Below are 24,322 nucleotides of genomic sequence, written 5' to 3'. Positions count from 1 at the left end.
GCATGGAGAAAGTAAGGGACTTTGGAGTCTGAACTCTGCATCCAGGTTTTTCTTCCAGTGCCCGGTGTGGTCCTTTGCCTCTCGGTGTCTCAATGAGGGTAAGAGTGCAGGGATCACGGGGCTGCCTTTTCCCAGCCTTCTGGACTGTTGAGAGCCATCTGGGGCCAACGGAAGTCCCCCTGTGGATGCGGGGTGGAGGCTGTGTGTGGCAGTGGACAATCAGGGAAACACAGGACTGGGTTTGACACCAGAGGAAAACAATCCCGGCTTCTGAGAGCCAAGAGATTGGGGCCCCAACAAATGAACCTGACGATCCTCGATTTTCAGGAGGTTATTGTGAGGTTGGCATTGAGGGGGGTCTGGGAGGCTACGATCAGCTAAGGGTGAGCAGTTCTGCGAGTGCAGACCCAGGGGGATAATATGGATCCGGAAGACCACAGCGCGGGCGACAAAGGGAAACAAGAAGGAGTGGTTCAGAGTCAGAAGGATCCAAGTTCAGAGGACTCGGGAAAGCAGCCTCACTTCAGACTTCTTGCAGGACTTTGAATCTCCGCTATAGCAGAGTCAAGGTTAAGTGCAGCCCACGGCGGAGCTGGGACTCTGCAGAGTTGGGGTCGCTCTGTGGCAGCTCAGGAGAATAGAAGAGCTGCGGCCACTACAGTGCTTCTTAACTGCTTGTTCAAAGGAATCCTTGGGTCATTTATCTCAGCCTTAGTCCAGACTGTCCCAAAAGATTTATTTTTAAATCAGGAGTCAAATAGCTTGGGATTAAGGCTGCCAGATTTAGCAAAGGAAAACACAGGACGCCCAGTTAAGTTTGAATTTCACATGAGCAGCAAAAAACAATAAACCGGGACTTACGGGACATGCTTCTACTAGAAATTATTTATTGCTTGACTGAAGTTCAAGTTTAATGGGCATCCTTCTTGTTCTTTGTAGCTTCAGGTTGTATTGCTTTTTCGTCCACCATATCAACAGCATTGCCTATTTTTAATTAATTCCACCTGTGCCCACAAATGCACAGACTTGAGAGGACCAGGGAATGAGTGGTGCGAGTTCAATCTTTGTCTCCAATGTCCCCAATCCGAACTTCTTGGACCTACCAGGAAGTCTTTTACAGGCAAGACAGAAGCACTGTCAGTTTCTCGTAATGACACTAGCCGTCTTCTAATGCAGAAATTTGTGGAACAGTGGGAAAGCACATGCTATTTTTATCTTTAGGAAGCTGTTCTTGGCCTGATGGGGAGGAAGACCTTGTTGGATTATTCACGTTCCACATTTCCTACATGAGCACTGAGGCACTGTGGCTGGTTCACCCATCACATAATTTTGATTTTCAATAATGTTTCAGTCTTGCTCATGGGAAAAGTGGGTCAACCTTTATTCTCTGGACACTTGGTGCTTTCATATGGAAAATTGTGACAAGATGGCTCTTTGAGTTCACCCTGTGACTGCAAGCGTTGGGAGTTGATGTCACTTCCTCTTTGATGTCCGTGCTACACTCACAGAAGTGGAAGTGGATGGAGAGTCCAGACCTCTGTGAATCTCTGAGGAGTTTCTCGTCTTTGGCCTTGCCTGTCTTTGAACATTTCTAACCCTCTTTTCATACCTCTTGCGATCTTCCTTCCCTGGTCTGTCTCTCCTGATTTCTGACTTTCTTATTTGCCAGTTCACATCATTCTGGGTGAGACTGCGCCCCCTATAGGGTCTCCCTCAGCAGCCTCCTCCCTGGCCAGTGATTGGAGATGGGACACGGTGGTCCTTGAGCATCCTGTGGTCTCAGTGGCCATTCTCCCGGGGAAGCCCAGAAAGGCAGGCTCTAGAGCCCCAGGCGATGCCCAGAAAGTCTAGCTAAGGCAGGCCACACTCACTTAAGGGCGTTCCGGGAGGGTCTTAGAGGCTTTTTAGAAATCGCCTTTTTTGAGCACACTTGAATAAGGTAGAATGCACATTTTAGGTATAAGCCGGTAAGTGTTTGGCATATATATTTATGCCCTGTGAATGCATGGTCACAAGATAGCAAACGTATCCACCCCCACTAAATCTCCTGGTGTCCTTTTGTGACATAACCACTGCCTCCCATCCTCACCATCCCCGGAAACCACGGATTTGCTATTACGATGGGTTAGTTTATGTTTGCTAGAATTTTATGTAAATGGTATAAAAAGTTAGTGATCCTTTTAAGAAATCTGGCTTCTTTCACTCAGTACTTTGAGGTGTCAGGCACACTGTGTGTGCATCCAAAGTTCTTTTAATCAAGGAGGAGTCTTCATTATGAAGACGTGCACTGTCTGTCTACCAGTCACCTGTTGATGGCTGGGTGGATGGTTTCCAGTTTGGGAATATAAAATAGGCTGCCGTGAACATCCATGTGCAAAGCTTTGTAGGGACACGCAGTGGTGTTCCTCTTGGGTGAATTCTTAGAAGCAGAATGGCTGGTAGGTATAGGGCTAACTTTTTTTTTTTTTTAAGATTTATTTATTTATTTATTTGAAAGGCAGAGTTACAGAGAGGCAGAGGCAGAGAGAGGTCTTCCATTTGCTGGTTCACTCCCCAGATGGGTGCAATGGCTGGAGCTGTGCCGATCTGAAGCCAGGAGCCAGGAGCCTCTTCCAGGTCTCCCACGTGGGTTCAGGGCCCCAAGGACTTGGGCCATCTTCTATTGCTTTCCCAGGCCATAGCAGAGAGCTGGATGGTGGAGCAGCTGGGACTCGTAGTGATGCCCACGTGGGATGCCGGCACTGCAGGCAGCGGCTTTACCTGCTCTTTCTAAGAAACGATCAGATTTTTTTTCAACTTTTACCCAACTTTCTAAGAAACTGAGATTTTTTTCCCAAAGTGCTTGCACGATTTTGCCTTCCCACCAGCAGTGTATGAGAGGGTCCTTTGCTCCTCCTCCTCTTATGAGCTAGGAAAACTGCCATTCAGAGTGGCACCATTAGGTTACTTTGTTTTACGATGGTGACTGGAGATCTTTGCTGTGGGAGGGAACTCAGAGAACTTCTTTAAGTTACTCCTGGTACCTGTGCTCACTCCAGATCACCGTGGGGCCAAACCATTGCCTTATTACAACCCTAAAAGAATGGACCCAGACACAAGACCTCAGTGTGCTGGAGAAGAGGTTTCCGTCACAGGCTGAGCAAAATGGAAATCAGCGGTATAAGTCATTTTGTCCCTTCCCTAAGTCTTTTCCAACCAGCGGCTGCTTTGTAGATGCTCTCTGCCTCCCCCCATTGCATTCCCCACCATCCCATCCCCCAAACTCCTTTACTTTCCCAGGCTCTACCTCTCATTCTACATTCAGCCAAATTCCTCATCTATCCGAGTCCCTTCCCCCTGGAATGGTGGTTACCAGAGTGAGGTCTCTGGGCCAGCAGTATCAGCATCCCCTGAGAATTTGCTAGAAATGCACATTGCCAGGTTCCACCCTGACCTCCTGAATCAGAAATTCTGGGGTGGGGGCCAGCAGTCTGTTCCCTCACAGGGGTTGTGATGGGTGCTCCTGTCTGACACCCACTGCCATAGGATGTAGTTTGGAGCCACTTATTGTTACCCTCACTTGAGGGTCTCATTCTCTGCCCAGTAGGCCTGTCAGGTAATTCATTGAAAACACGAATGAGGGGCCGGCACCGCGGCTTAACAGGCTAATCCTCCACCTTGAGGCGCTGGCACACCGGGTTCTAGTCCCAGTCGGGGCGCCGGATTCTATCCCGGTTGCCCTCTTCCAGTCCAGCTCTCTGCTATGGCCCGGGAAGCTAGTGGAGGATGGCCCAAGTGCTTGGGCCCTGCACCCCATGGGAGACCAGGAGAAGCACCTGGATCCTGCCTTTGGATCAGCGTGGTGCGCCGGCCGCGGCAGCCATTGGAGGGTGAACCAATGGCAAAAAGGAAGACATTTCTCTCTCTCTCTCACTGTCCACTCTGCCTGTCAAAAAAAAAAAAAAAAAAGAAAACATGAATGAGGCTTGAGTGGTAGAGGAAGCATCTGGGGAATTCGAATATTTGGAAAATAAAATTTTCTGCATTTCATCTCCTCCACGTAAAGCAAATCTCTACTGTTTTATAAGTTAAAACATCCTTAAATTGGAGATGCAGAGAGATAGATATAGACAGATGATTGATTGATTGTTAGATGATAGAGCGCTCCCATCCCCTGGTTCACTCCTCAGTCGTTCACAATGGCCAGGGCTGGGCCAGGAGCCTGAAACAAAATGCATGTCTCCCATATGGGTGGCACAAGCCCAACGACTTGAGCCACCACTGCTACCTCCCAGGGTCTGCATTAGCAGGAAGTTAGAGTCAGAAGCCAGAACCAGGAATTGAGCTCTTTTTTTTTTTTAAAGATTTATTTATTTATTTGAGAGGTAGAGTTACAGATAGTAAGAGGCAGAGAGACAGAGAGAAAGGTTACACAGAGAGAAGGAGAAGCAGAGAGAGACAGAGAGAGAGAGGTCTTCCATCCGATGGTTCACTCCCCAGATGGCCGCAATGGCCAGAGCTGTGCAGATCCAAAGCCAGGAGCTTCTTCCGGGTCTCCAATGAGGGTGCTGGGGCCTGAGGACTTGGGCCATCTTCTGCTGCTTTCTCATGCCATAGCAGAGAGCTGGATTGGAAGAGGAGCAGCCAGGACTAAAACTGGTGCTCATATGGGATGCCAGCACCGCAGGCAGAGGATTAACCTACTGTGCTAGGGCCCAGGCCCCTGAGCTAATGCTCATGTGGCCTGTGGGTATGTTAACCTCTAGGGCCAAACACTTGCTCTCTATCTTGAGGAAAATGCAAAGGATCCTTTGGTGGGCTGCAGCCTTGGGCTTTCAAGGGGTTAGAGATGCTGAGTGTCCCCGTCTGCACTCATCAGTTGTAGCTGGGAAGGAGGAGGATACGGCTGCCTCCAAGGTTCAGTGGCCTGAGCACACGTCTGACGCTGGAAGGGGAGCAGGGTGGGCTGGGGCCCGGGGGAGCGGCAGGAGCAGGTGAGCTGGTTAGGAGCTCAGCTCCACAAGCCTCAGTGCTGAGCCTGTGTTCCGGTGCGGTGCAAGTCAGGCGCGGGGCCATCCGAAGTAGCAGGCAGCCCAGGCCCTGGGTCTGTAGGGCTCAGCCGTGAGCAGTGACTGTCTCATGGCAGCCAGGCAGGGGTGGCTTTGAGGTTCAGGGACCGGGGTTGAGGTTACCAAGAGACTAATGAAAGCCAGAGTAAATGCCAGAGACAGGAGGCCAGTTTGAGGCTCAGGAATGTGCCACCCTTAGTCCCAGGGGAGGTAGCCCCGTGGGAACAGCTGGTCTCCTAGGCGGGTGGCCGGTGGGAGCCTGAGCTGTACTGATAGGAAGTGGGACATTGCTATGTGGTTGTGGGCTGGTGGAGCTAGCGGTGTGTGGTACAGCTCAAAAGAAAACCCAGACAGGCCTTTACCGTAGAGGCTGAGACAATGATGAAGACACGCATCCCACATTGGAGTTCAGACCTGGCTCTGACTCCTGACTCCAGTTCCTGCTAATGCAGACTCTGGGAGGGAGCAGTGAAGTTCAAGTAACGGGGCTCCTGCCACCCGTGCGGGAGACCTGGATTAGTTCCTGGCTCCCAGTCCTGGCCCAGCCCCAGCCCCGGGCATTTCAAGCATTTGGGGAGTGAACCATTAATGAGTGCTCTCTCTTTCTCTCTCTCTCTCTGCTTTTCAAATACATGAAAATTAATTTAAAAATAACAATGCATTCATTTTGTTAGACACTTTTAAACACAGTGTTACATTTACTATTGTTAAATTTCCCAAGATTCCTTGCCTTTTATGATAAGGTCGAAGGAAATACTAGACACCTTGGCAGACTCACAGGTTGGGGGGACCTTGGGTGTGGAAAGCAGCTGAGAGAACTTAGAGACAGGGTCCCTTGGACCAAGTCACGTAACCTCCGCTTCACCGTGGCCTTCAGCTAGCCAGTTCTTTCAACGACCTGAAGAGAGTGCGACTCAAAGGGCAGGCGTTTGGCCCCGCAGCTGAGGCCTGCATCCGCGTCCTGGTGTGCCTGGGTCTGAGTCCCTGCTCTGGCTCCCGACTCCGGCTTCCTGCTGGTGCCTCTGGGTGGCACCAGGTGGTGGCTCAAGTCGCTGAGTCCCTGCCACCCACATGGGAGGCCTGTTTTGAGTTCCTGGCTCCTGGCTTTGGCCTTGCCCAATCCCAGCTGTCGTGGGCATTTGGGAGGTGACCCGGAGGATGGGAGCTCTGCCTCTCTGCTTCTTGCTCTCTGTCTCACAGATAAAAAGTAATTTTTAAAAACAGTGTGCCTAAAAAGTACTTGTTATACATGGGTTGCTTCTAATCTGTAACGTGGTCAAATTGGTTTTAAAAGCGCGTTATTTATTTCGTGTATTTGGTTGCCTTGTTTTTGGAGATTTGGTGAGCTGGACACAGCACAAGTTCTAGAGCAATCAGTGGCTGGGTTTGCGTCTCAGTCCTGCTGCTTTCTTTTTTCTTTTCATTTCTCAAAAGGATTTATTTAAAAAGGGGAGAGAGAGAGAGAGAGCGCGCGCTTCCATTCCCTGGTTCACTCCCTACATGCCTGCAACAGCTAGATCTGGCCCGAGCCAGGAGCTCCATCTTGGTCTCTCCCACAGGTGGCCGAGCCCAGAGTTCTTGCACTATCATCTGCTGCTTTCCCAGGCACAGTAGCAGGAGCCGGACAGGAAGCAGAGCAGCTGAGACTTGGGCCAGCACTTGGATCCGGGCTGCCAGCATTGCAAGTGGCGGCTTAACCCATTGAGCTACAATGCAAGCCCCAGTCCTGTGGCTTTCTATGGGTGTGCACTGAGGCAAATTTCTGAGCCTCAGTTTCCTCGTCAGAGAAATGGGACTAAGAGCCACACTGTGGGTAAACCGTGAGATGAGCAGGAGTTCAGACGCTAGCGAAGTATCTGGGACAGAGTCAGTGCCCAGTCCGTGCTCACTCACCACGCCGCGCCCCATTTATCCCACCTGTACACGCGTGCACAGAACTCACACAGAACGTGCAAAGAGACAGACAGCCGTGTTTATTTGTCCCGCCCTTGATGGCAGCCAGTTCACAAGTGAGAGGAGAGGTCACGGTCTTCCCCCGGCGAAGCTCGTGCAGACCCCTGGCTGGGGCGGCGTGGGGAGCAGTGGCACGCATGGAGCCGGCGGCAGAGGGCGTTCCGCAGGGGCTCGTCTAGGAGCACCCAGAGGAGAGGAGTGACGCAGCAGTGGGCGGTGGCCAGCAGTTTGGTGACCTGCACACTTGCGTGCAGGTGGGACGTGTGCTGGCAGCCGTGCAGGGAGAGGCTGTCCTTGAAGGCGGCCAGGAAGAGCGCGATGTTGTAGGGCGCCCACATCAGCAGGAAGAGGAGCGAGACGGCACAAGCCAGCTGGAAAAGCCGGTCGCCCCCGGTTCTGCGCCTCGGTGCTGTTCTCATGCGCACAGAGCAGAAAACCAGCACACACAGCGGCAGCCCGAGCACCAGCACGTTCGTCCTGAGAGCCAGAAAGCGCCTCCAGAATGTGTCTTCCGCGGGCAGGAGGTGAGGCCTGCTGAAGGAGCACGTGGGTCGCTGGCCGTCGGTCGGAAGTTTGTAAAAGATGGATTCAGGCAAGGTGACTGTGATAACGACGGCCGTCCAGACCAGGACGCTGGTCACGATGCTGCGCGGCCTCTCCCTGGTGGCCGAGGGACCGTGCGGCCTGTGGGACGACGCCAGGTAGCTTTGCACAATCAGAAGGGCACTGAAGCACGCCTCCCCGTAGAGGCCCATGGCGTAGAGCGTGGCGAACGCCCTGCACGTGGCGTGGTCCTCGGCCGGGGCCGTCAGGGCCCAGAACAGCAGGCTGAGTGAGAAACACAGGTTCGAAAGTGCCAAGTTCAGGAAACAGGTGCTCCCCGGCTGTTTGAGGCCTTTGTATTTGACCAGGATGAGCACGAACAGGACGTTTTCCAGGAGGCCGAGCGTGAACATGGTGGAGCAGAGCAGCTGCACCAGCTGGGCCGAGAGGACCGAGGCGGCATCCGCCTCGCACCGCGGCGTCTCGCTGCTCTCCAGGTCGCCGTCTATGAGGACGTCGTACTCCTCCTCTGGGGCCGCCGTGCCGTTCTCCATCTCTCAGCCGCCCTGGGGGAGAAGCGAGAGCTGACTTTCACCTTCCCACGGCTGTGTTGTCCCAGAAGGAACGACAAACAGGACTGGCGCCCGTGCGGCCACCCCATCCCCTCCCTGTCACTTCATTTTCGCCTGACCGTGTCCATCTGTCAGAAGATGGACAATACACGTCCCTCGGACACACACCCCCTTGCCCAGAGAAGCTGCCCTGTGAGGAGACTCCAAAAAGCTCATGGAAAGTAGGTTTTGTTTCGGTTCAGGAAGTTTTGAAATCCACACATAACTTTATCTCATAATCCACATTTTCCATGAACTTTTTGAAGACCCCTGGTACTCGGTCCACTCATTCACCACCTGGTACTCAGGGTGCCAGGTGCAGTGGCAGTGACAGCAGGTGCGACGCTGGCTTCCCAGAAGGACTTGTCCACTTGACGACGGCGTGCCAGAGAACTCACTCCACCCAGGAGAAACAAGCAATGCGGCTCAAGTTCAAGGCACTGGCATAGGTCATAACTGCTGCGTGATTAAAAGGCAGGCTCACCCCCTTGCGACAGCTTCCTGTGTGTGACAAGCTGGTATTTTCCTCTCCAAGCATCTAAACAAGCGCTTGCAAAAGTGAAACCGCACCAGGCGTCCACACGGGCACAGCTGGTGAGGGTCAGTGATGACTTACCCCCGACCGCGTTCCTGGGGGGGCAGGGCGCAGCGACCCGGCCAACCATCCACGGAGCCGTGGGAATGTTTGGGCCCGGGGACAGCCAGCTTCCTTCTTGGGCAGGCTGCTCCTGGCCCCGAGGAGTGAGAGAAACCACTGCCCACTCCCCTGGTGGCTCTGCCCAATCGTCACAGACTCGCAGACCAGCTGAGATCAAGAAAGTTCCGAGCTGCTCAGCCCTCCGCAGTCCCTCGGCAGCCTCTGAGAGCAATGGGGAAGTTGCTTTCTCCACCCCCTGCTCTGCACCCCCCCCCCCCTTTGATTTCTCAGTGGCCTCAGTCAGCTGTCCTGTCGGCTGCCCGAGATAAGCGAGCCGAGTCCCTCTGTTCCCAGAGATAGCAGGGCAGTGATGTCAAGGGGCCGCCGAGTCGCGCTTCTGATGCGGCCGGGAAAATGCCCAAGGTCAGCACCAGTGCAGACCTGGGGTCCTGGCCCTCAAGGGCAGTCAGTCACTGCCAGAGGCGAGCACCTGCTGTGAACCCCATGGGGCACAGCGTGGGCGTGGGTTCACGGTCATTTCTGACAGGCACCGTGTGTTCTGGCCAAGGGGTGGGGTCTCCAGTGAGGATTTTGGGACCACTGAAGCCATGGCATGATGGCAGTTGGGGTGGGGTGGGGCAGAGACGGGGACCCATGCCAGCGAGTGGAGGATATTGAGATATTGAAGAACACAAGCAGTTTTGCAAGCTTCCAGGAGCTGGGACGCTTGGGGGGAGCTGAGCCTGCTCTGTGAGGGGAGCTTAGACGGGGAGAATCCCGGGGTGGTGACCCAGGGACACCAAGCCAGGCAGGAAAGGAAGACGAGTTGAACCCCAACCTGAGGCTGGGGCTGGGGCTGCGGCTGGGGGCAGATAGCAGGCCAGAGAGAAAGGAAAACAGAACTAGTGGGCGAGGGGACAGCAAGGGGACAGCAGAGGGTGGGTGTGGTTTGCAAGCAGGGTGGAGGAGAAGAGGAACTTGGAAGAATTGAAAAGCACTGGATGAACTCCTCTCAGGTCAACGGCTCTTTGTAGCTGAACTTGACCTAGTGTGAGGACCGGCTTCTCCATGGTCTTGGCATTTACATCACTGGTTAAGTCACATCCGTTTTGTGCCAAAGCGTTTGAAGTAGCTTTCAATACAGAACGTGTCCTGTGAAAATAGAAGCGAGGCGACCCTTCAGAGGAGAGGGACACCAAAGGGTCCAGACAAGTATGCGATCGGGCAGAGTGCTGAACTCCCAGAGAACCGACAGCCGCGGCAGGAAGGGAAATGCTGGGAGGGTGCGGGTGGGAACCCGGGCTGCCACTGCTTCCCAGAGGGCCCCCCTCGGGCCCAGCATGGGGCGTCCTGTGAAGCTCTGCCCACCCGCTGGTGGTAGCCGCAGCCAGGGGTCAGCAGTGTCCTGCCTCCTGGGTCTCTGCCTCCTGCAGCTGGGCTACTTGGAGCCACACCAAGACCTTAGGACTTTGAGTGAGTTAGGGGAGAATGGCTCCTGCGTTGGGCAGTCCCAAACAAGGGAGGGTCCGGTCAGCCCACGAACGCACGCACTGCACGTGACAGAGTCACGGTGCGAGGGAAGTTTCCCCGAGAAAAACACTATTTGTCAATTCAGGGTCTTTCCGGCTTCCTGCTGTTTGTTCAGGCGCTGTTTTATTTTGGTTTCATTCCTGACATCCTGCCTACTCAGGCTCAGGTCACGGGATTCTCGAAAGTTCTCCGTGGGTGGGAAGGAGAGGTTTAGAGCCCTGAGGCGAAGGCACAAGGGAAGTTCCACTTTTCCATGCCATTGTCTGCAACCCTGGTAAGGCCACTCTTGCTGGTGAAGCCGCACTGTGTTCGGTGGCCTTGCTGTGTGGCTCACAGCCTTGCCCTTGCAGGTCTGACCGCCCTAGCACCAGTCAACCCCAGCTCCGTCTAAGAAACCACCGCTTCACACCCCCGCTCCCCGAACAGGCAGGACGCTCCTCTGTGTAACTCAATACATGGAGAGAGAGCAAGCCTGCCATGCCTCCTGTCTGTTCGAGGAGCTGGGGATGCATCCGTGGACAACACAGACCAACGTGCCGACATTCATGGAGCGCTCACTCCATAGACAAAACAAGTCCATAGATTGGAGGCCGCAGGAGGAAAGAGTTGTGGGGAAAAGCAATTTGGGGAAGGAGAAGCAGAAGGGCCAGGGGGGTTGGGGGGGGCGCGTCTTGAGCAGGGAGTCAGAGAAAGCCTCGCTGGGAAGACGGGCGTGGAGGCAGAAGGCGGGTAGGCCTGAGGGCTAGCGCCCACTCTCTCAGGCTTTCTTGTAACTGAGTTCTCCTATCAGGAGGTTAAAACGCACACGGCTGATAACTCGGGCAGCAAGTACACCTGTGATGCAGAGGCGTCCTTCATATTACGTTGAAGCTCAATAAAAAAAGCAACAGATGCGAAGCACCACTTTCTCAAGCGTTGTCTTGCAGCTCCTAACCCACTCTTCTTTGTTTTGCTTTGTGATTCCAGAGCTGGGCCCCCTGGAGGGTCCCCGTGAGAGGCTGGGGCTTCTTCTGCTTCCAGAACTTGATTGGGTTCTCTTCTGCTTTTGCTATCTGGACACCAAGACAGGCAGCCTCCTAGTGGATGTTGCTGGCATCCCAGGAATGGCTTCCGAGACGACAGGGGCATGCCGGAGACCAAGGGCATCTGTGCTCCTATGAATCTCACTGGTGCCCCTACTGGCGGTTTCCTGCTCACCAAGTCCAACCTGCAGCACCTCAGCAGACTGGGTGACCGCCGGGGGCTCCTAAGGGTCTCCTCTCCAACACCGGCTGAATGCGCCTGGGACGGAGGGCGCCACCACGTGTGTTCCATCCTTGGTCTCTGCCTCAGCCCGGAGGCAGCGGCTGCTCCTGCACCTGCAGCTCCTGGACTCCGTGAGTTCTCCTTATTCCCTTTAGTAGTCACCCCCGTTTTGCTAGCTTTTAATTCCTCACACTTCACGTTCATTGCTTGAATGACTATGTGGCATCTGTGTCTTGCCGGAAGCTGGTGGACACACACACTGAGTTCAGTGCGGAGATGGGAGCATGTTGGGGAAGTGCATGCCAGCCTGAGGGTGCTTTTCCGAGCGCTAACTTGATGCTGAGAAAGGGGCACCAGCATTGGAGCACCTCCATCGATCCTTGGCAGTGCTGCTTCAGACCCAAGTTCTCTCGAATTACCTGTCATCTGGTTCTGTCCTTTTAGTTTTTATTAGCAAATATTACAAAATTACAGACCATTTGGAAAGGGTAGAAAAAAAAAGAATCTATGAGAGTGATATTACCAAGTAACAGCTGTTACCATTTTAATTAGCGCTGCTTGTTAGTGGAAAATGTACAGAAATGACTTATAGAGAGCAGTCACCTTCCTGGTGGATTGGTGGCTTGGTAGTGAAGGGCCAGACACCCACACACTGTCATTTAAGGGATTCTGGGAAGGGCTCATCTTGTTCCTGAATTTTCTAACATATCCTCACTAATGCCTGCAATTCTGCCTTCTGCTTAGCCCTTACAGAGCAGGGATGCCTGGGCGCGGGGTGGGAGGCAGCCAAAGGGAGGTGAATCTTCTAAAATGCATTTGTCTTAGGAGTCGACGGTGGGTGTACAGACCTGCTCTGCGCGTCCCGGAAGGAACGTTGCGACCTGGCCCCACGGTGGCCTTTCTCAGTGCTCTGTCTCTGGTCTGCTGCTAAGGCCCTGCAGGCCCGGAACGGTGCCAGGTGCTGGGGAAAGGTACAACAGCCATGCACTCTTGTTCTCTACCCTCGAGGCCTTGAGACCCTCGGGGCAGATGGCCAGGGATGTGATTGATGGTGACCCAGGGAGGCGTGGGCTGGGAGCTGCAGGAGCAGGGACCAAGGGTACCTGGCCCAGGCCAGGATGTGCCAGGGCAGGTGCCACGGGTCTTGAAGCCAGGTGAACCGTGCGTGGGCCTCTTCTCCTCTCTCCTTGGCCCTCCCAGGGTTTTCTTGCTGAGGCTCGGGGGGACCATCTCCTTGTCTCTCAGCTGGGCCAGGGACGGGAAGGCCACACAGCTCAAGGTGCTGACACTTTGTTCCTGATTAGCACCTGGGACTGATTTTTGGCGGAAGAGGAAATTGAAACCATGAACCAGATAATTTGAGATTGAATTCCAACCCAGGGCTCTGGGAGGGAGAATTTGTGCAGCAGGTGTGCCGGACTGGGGATGGGCGTGGGAAGGGGCTGCCCACAGCGTGGTCACGACTGGGGTCTTAGCTGATCTTAGGGGAGCCCTGAGCGGGGAGGGCCTGTCCGAGGGTCCTGGGGCTGGGAGAGGGGCCAGGCCTCTGGGATCTCACATCAGAGAATCATTGGCCTCAGCTCCGGGAGGGAAGGGCTGCAGCTGAGTGACAGCGCTTGGGTGCCCAGTGGTGCCCATGGGTGCCCTGGCTGTTCTGACGCTAAAGAGGGCGTATGGACAGAGTCCCACAGCGTCCACCTTGTACACAAGCAAGCCTTCTAGACTTCCTACACATTTCATTTACCCTCAGTGGCAGGAAATGGAAACTGACATTTTCAAAGCCACCGTGTTGTAAAACCATGGAACCCACAGTGGGGCTTCTGCACAGAGGGAGGAAGTCATGTGCAAGCTAGGCCACGCTGGTTACTCACCCATTGTTGTCAGCGAGGAGGGGAGGGCCAGAGGGGAACTGGAATGTCCCTTCCAGCCCCACTCCTCCGCCCTCCCTGCCTGCCTGGTCAGCCCCCGTGCAGTCGTCACAGGGTCAGGGCCTGTGGGCTGTCCCGTGTCATCAGCAGGTGGGGAACGTTTGGGGCCGGTGCTCCCCCAAGTAGTTCTCTTGGGCCCTGGTGGGAGCTGTGTAGGCTCTGCCTCCCCCTGCTGGGCTCCCCCAGGGATGGCCCCTGAGGCTGCACAGCCACTGCCTTCCAGGGCCCCAACCTCTGAGGTCGTGTTTGGAGCCCGCCCGCTATCTGCACAGCGTGCTCCACCCCAGTCTCCTTCCTGTCTCAAAGGAGTCAGCCACTCCTAGAAAGGGGCTTGGATGTCTTCCCAGTGAACCAGGAGCCTCCAGCCACTCCCAGGGCATCCAGCACAAAACGTTATGCTTTATGAGGACAAAAGTTATGCTTTTGTCTGCGGGGAGGGGGAGGACAAGCCTGTCTCTTAGGCTCCTTGGCTGTAAGAGACCAGGCCGAGGAGGAGACCAGGCAGGTGTCGTTGGGGCATTTGGCCACTCTGATGTGTCTTGGAGTCCACGGATGTTTTCTCCGCCCTTGTCTATCTTGCTTCACATCTTGGCACATCTGACGCTGCTGTCACTTCCTCTTCCCCCAGAGCCCTCATCTCTGGGCTGGGGTGCCGCCCACCCCTGCATCTTCCCGTGTGACTCTGCCCCCCTGGGCACGTCACCTACTTGTTCTTTGGGCTTCTTCTGCCATCTGTGTTCCTTGGGGCTCTGTCTGGGCCATCTTGTCCAACCCTGTGGTGTCTGTTTTCTGTGACAGGTGCACCTCTGTGCTCAGTGGCCCTGACGAGCTCAGTGCCAGCCCTTCCAGCTTCCCTCGACTCTGCCACCTGCACACCTCACGGGATTTTTAACTCCACCTGTCCTGAGTGCAGGAGTCCCCCTCCCCCCGAAAACCAGTGCTTTGCATCTGCCCTGCCTCCTTGCCAAACCCAAGATCTGAGACTCCATCTGTGTTCCCCCTGGCCTTCTGACCCATTGACTGCTCCAAACAGGGCTCTTTGACCTGGTCTGAAGCTTCGGCTATGTCCCAGCAGGAGCAAGGCCAGCACTTTGGCCTGGGGGCTCTGCATACATGACAAGATAAAGTGGAGCCTTGGTCTTTATCGGACAGAAGCAGCTGAGGTATAGATGGGTTAGAAAGCAGATTCGCTTGCGCTGATCCTACTCTGAGACAGGTGGCTCGCTCCGGGGTCTCCGGCACTAGCTGAGCCCCACTAGGAGCCGTTCTGTGCCCAGCACTGGGCTAGGCCCCTTCCCGGTGCCCTGGAGCGCTGCACTGTGGTTCTGTCTTTAGGCTCTGTCATTGTTTGAATGCAGGTCCTGTGCCCTGTTAGAACCTGGGTACCAACACACTCGCGTCTCAGTACCTGCTTGGTGAAGCTCCGGAAAGGAGGGATTCAGTAGAGGAGAGGGACCCCTTTTTGAACTGTCAAATGGGGGGCACTTTGCGAGGGGCCAAGTGCTAGTCTTGCCATGAACATATAGGCCCTGGAAGGTTTCCGAGACAACGGGCAGCTGCCTTGCATTGCCAGTGGCTGTAAACAGGGACCTGCGTGTGAAAACCTTGTCCCCTCCCCCGGAAGCAGCTGCTGAGAGAGGAGTGACAGCTGGCCGAGGAGGGGGCAGCGCTGCCTCCTGCAGCGAGGGGGAGGGGCCTTGGGTGTCTGTCACCATCAAGGTGCAGTGAAGTGGAGCGTGGGACACAGGGAGGAAGGACAAGGGACCCGGGGCCGATCTGTGCTGGCACCGCCTCTATGGGCCCCGCCATGGTTCTTGCTGCTGGAAGCAAGGATCTGCCTCATCTTGTGTAGCCCAGGGACTGTTGGGGACATTACAGACAAGAGCCAAGAATTCCAGGAGCCTGGTGCCTCGTCACGTGGAGGCCCGCATCTCTCCACCCTCCACGACCCCAGCACAGGGCAGGAGCAGTAGGCACGAGCGTGTTTTGTTCTGCAGAGTCTGGTTAACGAGACAGTGGATCCAACGGTGGGATGTGGGAAGCCTTTGTTTATGAAATGGTCACACTCTAAGAGGTGAGCTTCAGGAGTCTGAAATAACTTTGCTTCTGCACAAACTGTGTTCCCCAGGACCCCCGCCACCACCGGCCCCTCCTTCACTGTTCTGTTCAGCCCAGGCTTGGCCCGGGAGTTTGTGACTTCTGCTCCTTCTCCCAATCTCTCCGCTTGGTCTTGGGGTTGGAAGGTTTCTTCTGAAACAGCCAAGCTGATTATGTCACTCTCCTGCGTCACACTGCCAGGGGGCCCTGTGGCGTGTAGGCTACAGTCTACAAACCTGGACATAGACTTTGCGTGGAGCGGCACTCCAGCAGTGCTGTGTTCACGAGACAAAGGGAAGTGAGCACATTGGAGGGCTGGCAGAGTCCTGAGTGGCTGGCGCACTTGGGTGCTGTGTTGGGAGACTCCCCCATTCCTCTTCCTCCTGTGCTTTGTTGGTACTCGGATGGAGGGTAATGTGGAGGGGACATTCATGATCACGTCCCCACTTCCATACTGGCCACTGCCCCTGATCTGTCCTGGGAGGAAAGCACACACAGCCAGGCACACACACCCATACCCACACACCACCTATTTTCCTGTCTATCATCTAGCTAGCTATCCTCTACCATCTCTATCATATCTGTCTCTCTATCTATCTTGATCACCATCATCTAGCTAGCTGTCATCTATCTCTATGTATCTGGGTATGTATGTATATACCCATCCTGCAACTAACTATTATTTGTCAATCACCTAGCTATCTGTCACCTGTCCATCATATCTATATTATCTGTGTACCCATCATTTCTATCTTTATTATCTGTCATCTATCTTCTAACGGCTGTCATCATTTAGCTTGCTGTCATGTATCCATCTATTATCTATGTATCTAAGCATGTATGTGTGTGTCCATCATGCTGCTAGCTAGCTAGCATCTATCAGTCAGCTGTCTTATAGCCATCATATCTATCTTTGTTATATATTTTTCTATCACCTGACTAGTTAGTTATTGTCTATCCATGTCATCACTGCACATTTGCAAAGTTTTTCCTGCTCCTGTGCTCCACGTCAGCAGTTGCTCACCAACTCGTACTCAACCACAGGGATGCTTGCTGCAGGCCCTGTAAGACTCACCCTCTTCTGGCTCCCTGAGTCCCCTTCCTATGCTACTTGCCATGGTTCCAAACACCACGATAAATCTATCTGTCTGCCTTTCTCTGCAATTAGGACATCTCACAAGGACAGGATCGTGCATGGGTTCACGGGTGGACATTTTGCACGCGGATGCTACATGCTGAGCTGCAAACACTTAACTGCCCGGTCAACTGTCCTGGGAGGCCCCTCCCCTCCCCACCCCCTCTCCCCAGGTTCCTGCTTCTGCTCGAAGGAGCAAGTTCCTTCTCCCTCTCGGGGAGGCCGGAAGGTGATACCTCCCATCCTTCTCCTGCCCTGGCCGCCACTGGGCTCCACGAGAGGGGAGTGGACTTGAGGTCTGCTGATATATGCTGACATGGTCCTACTAGGTTCGTATTGTAAAATATTATTTATTTATTTATTTGAAAGGCAGAGTTAGAGATTTCTTCCATTCACTGGTTTAGTCCCCAAATGACTGCAGTGGTGGAGGCTGGGCCAGGCTGAAGCCAGGAACTAGGAACTCCATCTGGGTCTCCCACATGCATGGCAGGAGCCCAGGAACTTCTGCTGCTTTCCCAGGTGCATTAGCAGGGAGCTGGATTGGAAGTGGAACAGCCAGGAATCGAACCAGTGCCCATATGAGATACTGGCATCATGAGTGGCAGCTTCACCCTCCATACCGCAGTGCAGGCCCCTGGATTTTCATTTCTCATTTTAATTATGCTTTATTATATTCAGAAGTATGCGGTTTCAAAAGGCATGGTCTTGATTGAAAACCAAAAAGATTATCTTGAAAGAGATTATGTTATCTCCAGTAAAGAGAGACTACGGCTTTGTGCATGTACACATGTATTCAGACCATACGCCAAGTGCCAGAAGAACTGTTCTTTGGATGCTCACTTCAAATTCTCCCTGGAATCGTCTCTGCCTTGGCCGGGGTGGCCAGGAGCCGGCCTGGGTTCCCAGTTCTTCAAGGGTGATGCCTTCTGGGCAGGGCACCAGGAGCGTCATGGAAACGGGTGGGGGAGAATGCTTCCACCAGCATCAGCGAGGTCCCTTTTCACACAAGAGATTCGTTCACTCTTGCCAAGCTCAGCGTGGGCAACAGACCTCCCATCTTTGCTTACTTTTCATTTGGAAAGGATGGGCCCAGATGTGATCCTAAACCCAAAGTGACAGCTAACCACAGGGAGCCTCAACTGGAGCTGTTTCATATTGCCAGCGGAGTGTATGTTCATGTGCTTTGAAACCCAGCTCAGGAGAAGACCGAGTGAATGTTCTAGAAAATCAGGGCACTGAGTCCAGACTCCCCCTGCCTCTTGTCACAGCACAGGTGCTGTCTTTCAGGGGTTCGCAAACTACACTTGGAATCACCTGGCGAGCTTCCACGCGGCAGAACCACAGGCCGGATTGCAGATCAGAAGTGCTTGTGGGGGACATGGTGGTGCTGGCTGTGAAACCCCCCAGGTGACTCCCGTGTGTAGCCCAGACGAGGCCTGGGCTGGAGCAGGGTCTTCTTGGGTTCCAGGCCTGGTCTCCCCAGATTTCTATGGGTGCTGATGGTGAGGGGTGTCTGAACTGCTCTCACCTCCCAGACTCCACCGCTCTTGCTGGCTGCCTGTGTGTGGTTGGGAAAAATCCAGACGTGCCGCATCTTGGAGTTCTCCCTAGATCCACTGCCCCAGCGTCCCTGGGCCCCGGGACTGCTTGGGCATGCAAGCCCTCAGCAACTTTCTTGTTGTCAGTTTTAAGATTCCAAAAAGTGATTGAAATGCGATGAACGGAGGAGGAAAGGAAAGTGAATAACAGAGCCAACTCCTCCCTAATCATCGTTGATGGCTTGCAACGTCTTGAATATCCGTAGTGTTGAGAAACCTAGCTGGGCCCGGGGCGCTCTCGGGAGGGCGTGCGGTCAGCACACACAGCCTGGTCTGGCAGCTGGAACCTTCGTTTCAATAAAGGCCTCAACCTGTGTCCTCAAACGAGGCTGCGCTTGCTCCTTAGGAACCTGGAGCGGAGCTGGCCCAGACAACAGGAGACAGCTGAATGCAAGAGGCGCCTGGGTCGCCTCAGCTCTGGTCAAAGCGGCCCGCCGACACCCTTGCTGGTTTGCTAATGGCCTCAGGGGGGCAGTAGAGCCCAAGGTTCTTCTTGGGCTTCTCTGAAGCTAGACTGAAAAAGATGCACACCTTAGTTACCGCCTTCAGAAACAAAAGCAGCTGCAGCCTGTGGTGCCGCCATCCCATATGGGCGCTGGTTCGTGTCCTGGCTGTTCTGTTTCTGATTCCGCTCCCTGCTATGGCCCGGGAAGGCAGTGGAAGACAGTCCAAGTGCTTGGGCCCTGCACCCACATGGGAGACCCAGATGAAGCTCCTGGCTCCTGGCTTCAGCCTGGCTCAGCTCTGGCTGTTGCAGCCATGTGGGGAGTGAACCAGCAGATAGATCTCTGTCTCTTCTACTCTCTCTATAATGCTGACTTTCAAATAAATAAGTACATAATTTTTTTAAAGTAAGTCCCCGAAACAGGGCAGAATCTCCGTGACACAGAACGTATGATCACACTAGGTAGTAACAAGATGCAAACAACTGTAAATAAGACTTAATAAAAATGCTTACAGAAAAGGTGAAGGAAATGCAGGTCTTATATAAAAATGTGTATGAGTAATATGTGCGATATGACAAATATATCTACACTTGGACTTTGTTGTGGAAAAATACAAGCATGGATTTTATAGTGAATTTGGTTTCACAGCAATAGAGCTGGGGGCCAGCGTGGTGGTGCAGTGAGTAGAGCTGGTGCCTGCGAGGCTAGCATCTCATATGGGCACCGGTTCAAGTCCCGGCTGCTCCGCTTCCAATCCAGCTCCCTGCTAATGGCCAGGGAGAATAACAGAAGATGGCCCAAGCAGTTGGGTCATGGGAGACACAGATGAAGCTCCTGGCTTCTGGCTTTGGCCTCACCCATTCCTGGCAGTCATGACCATCTTGGGGGTGAACCAGCGGATGGAAGATCTTTGTCTCTTTCTGTCTGTCTTTGCCTCTTTCTCTCTCTCCCCTCCCCTCTCTCTAGCTCTTTCAAATAAATAATCGCAAAGCAAAGCAAAGCAATGGAGCCATGGAAATGCTTGCATGTTTTTGCCCCTTCCCTTTGCCCTTACCCCTGCCTGCGCCTCCACCGCTCCTGCTCTGGGACGTGGACGTGTTAGCAAAGCGCCAGGAAGGTCCACATCTCCACTTCCGGCCTCCAAGCCTTGTGCCCTCACTAGAAGGGTTAACACTTGAAAGCTGCGTTCCTCTGTTGGGTTTTCTCCCTCTGATGGAGAATAAATGTGTAGTTCAATTGTAGCGGTGGAACGCAGAATCCTCCTTGCTTTGTTCGGGCATGCACATAACCCCTCCATGATGGGAGCCTCTGCTTTGAGGCCGTAGGGCACCTTCAGCCAGGCCGCCAGGAATGGACTCGAAGCCTGAAGGTTGGGGTAAGTTCAAGCTCTGTGGCGTAAGGACTGGGTGGTGGGACTGAGCTCCGAAAGCTGCCCACGCCTGGGAGGGATTTTCTCTCTTAACTCCAGGCTCAGTCGGGGGACAGGGGAGGGAGCAGGGAGCATGCGCACTTAGACCGACCATAGAAACAGGTGCCTTTCAGTCTCCCCATGGCGGCTTCCTTTCGTGGAGATCTCCCTTGTCCTGGGCCTTCTCTTTTCTCTGACCCCAGCCCTTCCTGATTGATCCCACCCTTTTCGCTAAGAGCTGGAAGGCAGTCCATCAAGTATGTGGAGGGAGAAGCTGTCCCTGATGTGCCTGAGCGAGTGCAGAGGGGCACCACACATTGATAAAATCTGATCGTCCTTTATTGCCTGTGGTGGAGAGCGGGCTCCTACCCTAAAGAGCTCTCGACCCCGAAGCTCAAAGCAACAGGGTTTATAAAGGCAAAACCTACAAGCAGGGGAGGGGGAATGCGTGGTTACTAAGGCCTATGTGAAACTAATTACAATCTTGACAATCGACAAATTACGATCTTAATCCAGGTGCAGCGTATCTGTTTTAAGCTTGAGTGATCCTGCTAGGGAGTTTCTCTGTTCTGCCAGGTGGGATGCAGGGTTAGGTTATTGTCTGAGTTTTAGACCCTAGTTTCGGACCAGAGTCTCACGGCGAGGGGTGCTTTCTCTAGGTGGAGTCTCGGGTGCTCTAACTGTCCAGGTGTCACTTCATCCCGCTCGCTAGACCCAGCTGCCCTGTCCTCTGCTCATGTCATGTGTGTCCTAGTGGGGCCGTGGCTGCCCCTAGCACCTGCCGCCTGGGACCTGCTCTAGAAGGTGAGTTGGTAGCAGACCAAAACCCAGCAGGGTGGGGGCTGGCGCTGTGGAACAGTGAGTTAAGTCATCTTGTGCGGCACAGGCATCACATGGGCACCGGTTTGAGTCCCAGCTGCTTCACCTCTGATCCAGCTCCCTGCTAATGTGCCTAGGAATACAGTGGAAGATGACCCAAATACTCGGGCTCCTGCCATCCATGTGGGAGACTCCAGGCTCCTGGCTTCCGCCTGGCCCAGCCCTGGCTTTTGTGGCCATTTGGAGAGTGAACCAGTGGATGAATGATCTCTTTCTCTGTATGTATAACTGCCTTTCAAATAAATAAATCATTTTTTTTAAAGATTTACTTATTTATTTGAAAGTCAGAGTTACACAGAGAGAGGTCTTCCATCCATTGGTTCACTCCCCAACTGGCCACAACGGCTGGAGCTGTGCCAATCCGGAGCCAGGAGCTTCTTCTGGGTCTCCCACAGGGGGGAAGGAGCCCAAGGACTAAATCTTAAAACCAGCATGTTGCATGTGGTGACCATGACCCAGGCAGGTCACCTGTGCCGGGAATGACTGTTCCTTCTCGGGAGACGTAGGAGATGCAAGCACAGAAACCCAAATGCCCGCTGTTGCCATCACGGCAAGGAGAGCCACGTTTCTGGGAGGGATTTTGTATGCAACAAAAGCAGCCTAGATAGCAGCCAGCTGCGCCTCCTGCACCACGTGTCAATCACTCGGGACTGCGGGTGAACCACCGGCCCTGATGTGGCAGGTCTGCAGCCGTCTTACAGCACCGAGACGCGTCTGCAGGGCATGTCACCTCTTTCGCTGGAATGGAATGAAGTTTGCAATTGACGACTTTTCTATTCATTTATTCAGGAACTCTATTCTCAGAGGTAGCATCTTTAAATCTCCTTGGCAAATTGTTTTAGGAAAAGTATCAACTTTAAAACATACTCAAAAGGCAACATAGTTCTCTCTCTTTCCCCAAACAGCTGCTTATAAAATACTTTGACAGTTTTATGTGCTGTTGTCCAAATGCACACTTAATGGAGAGACAGAATCAGTTCGCTTTAGGAGGCAGTTTTAATAGATGCATTTTTTTTCTTCCAGGCAGTTTGTAACTTTTACATCCATAAGAACACCCCCACCCACATGAAGATGTACAAATGTTTTTGAACTTGACCCAGAGGCCTGGATCACTTCCATCCATTGCTTCCTGTTGACAGCCACCATGCACAGGTTTCACAGTAGCACCTCTTCTGACACCTTAATCCCCTGAGAAATTCGCACCCCTTCGTGTTTCCTCGCCTGCTTTGTACTCACAGGGCTTTAGCCACCCCCAAGTTCAAAACAATTTCTGATGTGGACAAAATCAGATAAGCAACTGGAAAGCAAACCTAACCAAAACCAAAACCAAATGAATAATCGTCATATAATCATCAAGGCATCCTGACCCTCCCTTTGAAACGGGTTGGTCCCTTAGTGTTTGGGGTTTGTTAGGAGAAGCCATCGGGAAATGTGTCTGAAGTCCCCCCTCTCTGAAAGGCAGAGCCTGGTAAATTGCACTTTTGTGGCTTTTAAAGCCCCCGGCAGCTTGTTTCCGAATGAATGTACCTCTTGCCCCTTTGCCTACTGATAGCGCAATCCAGAAAATGACACCCACTGCGGTGTGCCCCGGGCGCAGGCGGATCTGAGTCATTCTGACTTCTCTCGCCTCTCTCGGGCCAGTTTGCTCAACACTTGCAAAGCCTTGGTTTTTATTTAATCATGTAATCGACCCCCACTTACATTGCAGCTGGGACCTAAAGCCTGTTCCCAGAGCTCAGACTCAGGCCTGGGTAAATCTGGTGCTCCCAAGCCTCCTGGAGCCCCCTCATGCCAGCTGGGCTGCCCAGGGCCACCTGGAAGACAGCAGCACTCAGAGGCAGCCAGCGTTCATGTTCAGGAAACCAGATTCATCCGCTCACTCCAGCCCCTCGTCTGGGAACTAAACCTTGTGAGCTTGATTTCTTTTTCTTTCTTTTTTTTTTTTTTAAGATTTGTTTATTTATTTGAAAGGCAGAATTACACACAGGCAGAGAGAGGTCTTCCATCTGCTGGTTCACTCCCCAGATGGCTGCAATGGCTGCACCGATTCAAAGCCAGGAGCCAGGAGCTTCTTCCGGGTCTCCCATGTGGGTGCAGGGGCCCAAGGACTTGGTCCATCTTCTATGCTTTCCCAGGCCATAGCAGAGAGCTGGATCAGAAGTGGAACAGCCAGGACTCAGCGAACCGGCCTCCACATGGGATGCCAGCACTGCAGGTGGTAGCTTTATCCACTAGGGTACAGTGCCGGCCCCACAAGCATAATTTCTCTCCAAGGGCTCCTCCCTCACTTCTCTCTGACTCTCCTCTTCACCTTCTGCCCAAGCCCACCCCACATTCTGTGGACTCGGTGCCCTGCGTGCACGGGTGCTCCCCCCTTCCCATAGCTGGTGCCTCTGTCCTAGCAGAGGCCGGCCTCGCCCTGACCTGATGCTTGTTGGTCTCCTGGGCCTCAGAGCTCACTTTTCCGGGTTGTGCTTTGTCCAGGAACTAAGCCTTCTGCAACTTGGGCTGGGCCGCTCCCTGCTCTGCTGGGAGCAATGCTGATGGAGCAATGCTATGATGGAGCAATGCTATGGAGCTTCCCACCATCCAGCCAGGTCCGTCCTCGCCACCCCCACCCCCACCCCCGATCCCCCAACCAGCTGCAAGTCAGCCCACCAGCCAGCCTCACCCACGCAGCGTCCACAGCACAGCTTCCCTCTCCTCCAGGGGCACAGGATCCACCCTGACACCCTGCCCCCTGGGGACACCTTCCCCGCCCTGCCAGGCCCAGGCACAGGCGCTCCCCAGGTCCTGAAAGCTGAGGATCTTACTAGCCGAGGAAGTCACACGTGGATGACACCATTTCTTACCTAATCACGTTCACGTCCTTTCTCCCCGTGGCAAGATCAAGGCCTGTTTTAAGCACATTTACACTCTGCCTTGCACAGCAAATGTCTGGATTAAGTTTCTTTCTGCTGTTCAGCTGACTCAACTCAAGGATCAGCAGCTCTTCCATGTCTGTTTTCTAATGAGTTTTTGCAGTGAAGAGAGTTTGCCAATAAGCTGTGTGTGTGGAGGGGAGAGCACGGGTTGCTGTTGGATCAGCATACATTGCTTTGGTTTTTGAGAATGGACAGGCATAAAAGACCTCACAGACTTCACACAATGCCGGATGGACGGCTCCGTCTTGGGCCCTCTATGACAATACCTTCCTTTTAAAAAACACCTGCTCCCACCCCGATCTGTGTACACCAATGGAGTCCCACGCCTTGGCAGTCCAGG

General features: G+C 53.7%; 1 protein-coding gene across 1 annotated transcript; it reads right to left on the bottom strand.

Moving 5' to 3' along the window:
* Positions 1–7,051: 7,051 nt before the first annotated feature.
* On the bottom strand, positions 7,052–8,098 carry LOC133766219 (C-C chemokine receptor-like 2). Its single transcript, XM_062199940.1, has one exon. It carries the CDS (start codon positions 8,096–8,098, stop codon positions 7,052–7,054), a length of 1,047 nt encoding a protein of 348 aa, XP_062055924.1.
* Positions 8,099–24,322: the final 16,224 nt, after the last annotated feature.

This window comes from Lepus europaeus, chromosome 9, assembly GCF_033115175.1.
Source record: "Lepus europaeus isolate LE1 chromosome 9, mLepTim1.pri, whole genome shotgun sequence".
Classification (NCBI taxonomy): domain Eukaryota; kingdom Metazoa; phylum Chordata; class Mammalia; order Lagomorpha; family Leporidae; genus Lepus; species Lepus europaeus.
Note: the sequence above shows the minus strand (reverse complement) of the source record. Positions and strands in the feature narration are given on the sequence as shown.

Coding starts and splice junctions, on each gene's coding strand:
- LOC133766219 (XM_062199940.1), bottom strand. CDS start 8,098: ATGGAGAACGGCACGGCGGCCCCAGAGGAGGAGTACGACGTCCTCATA.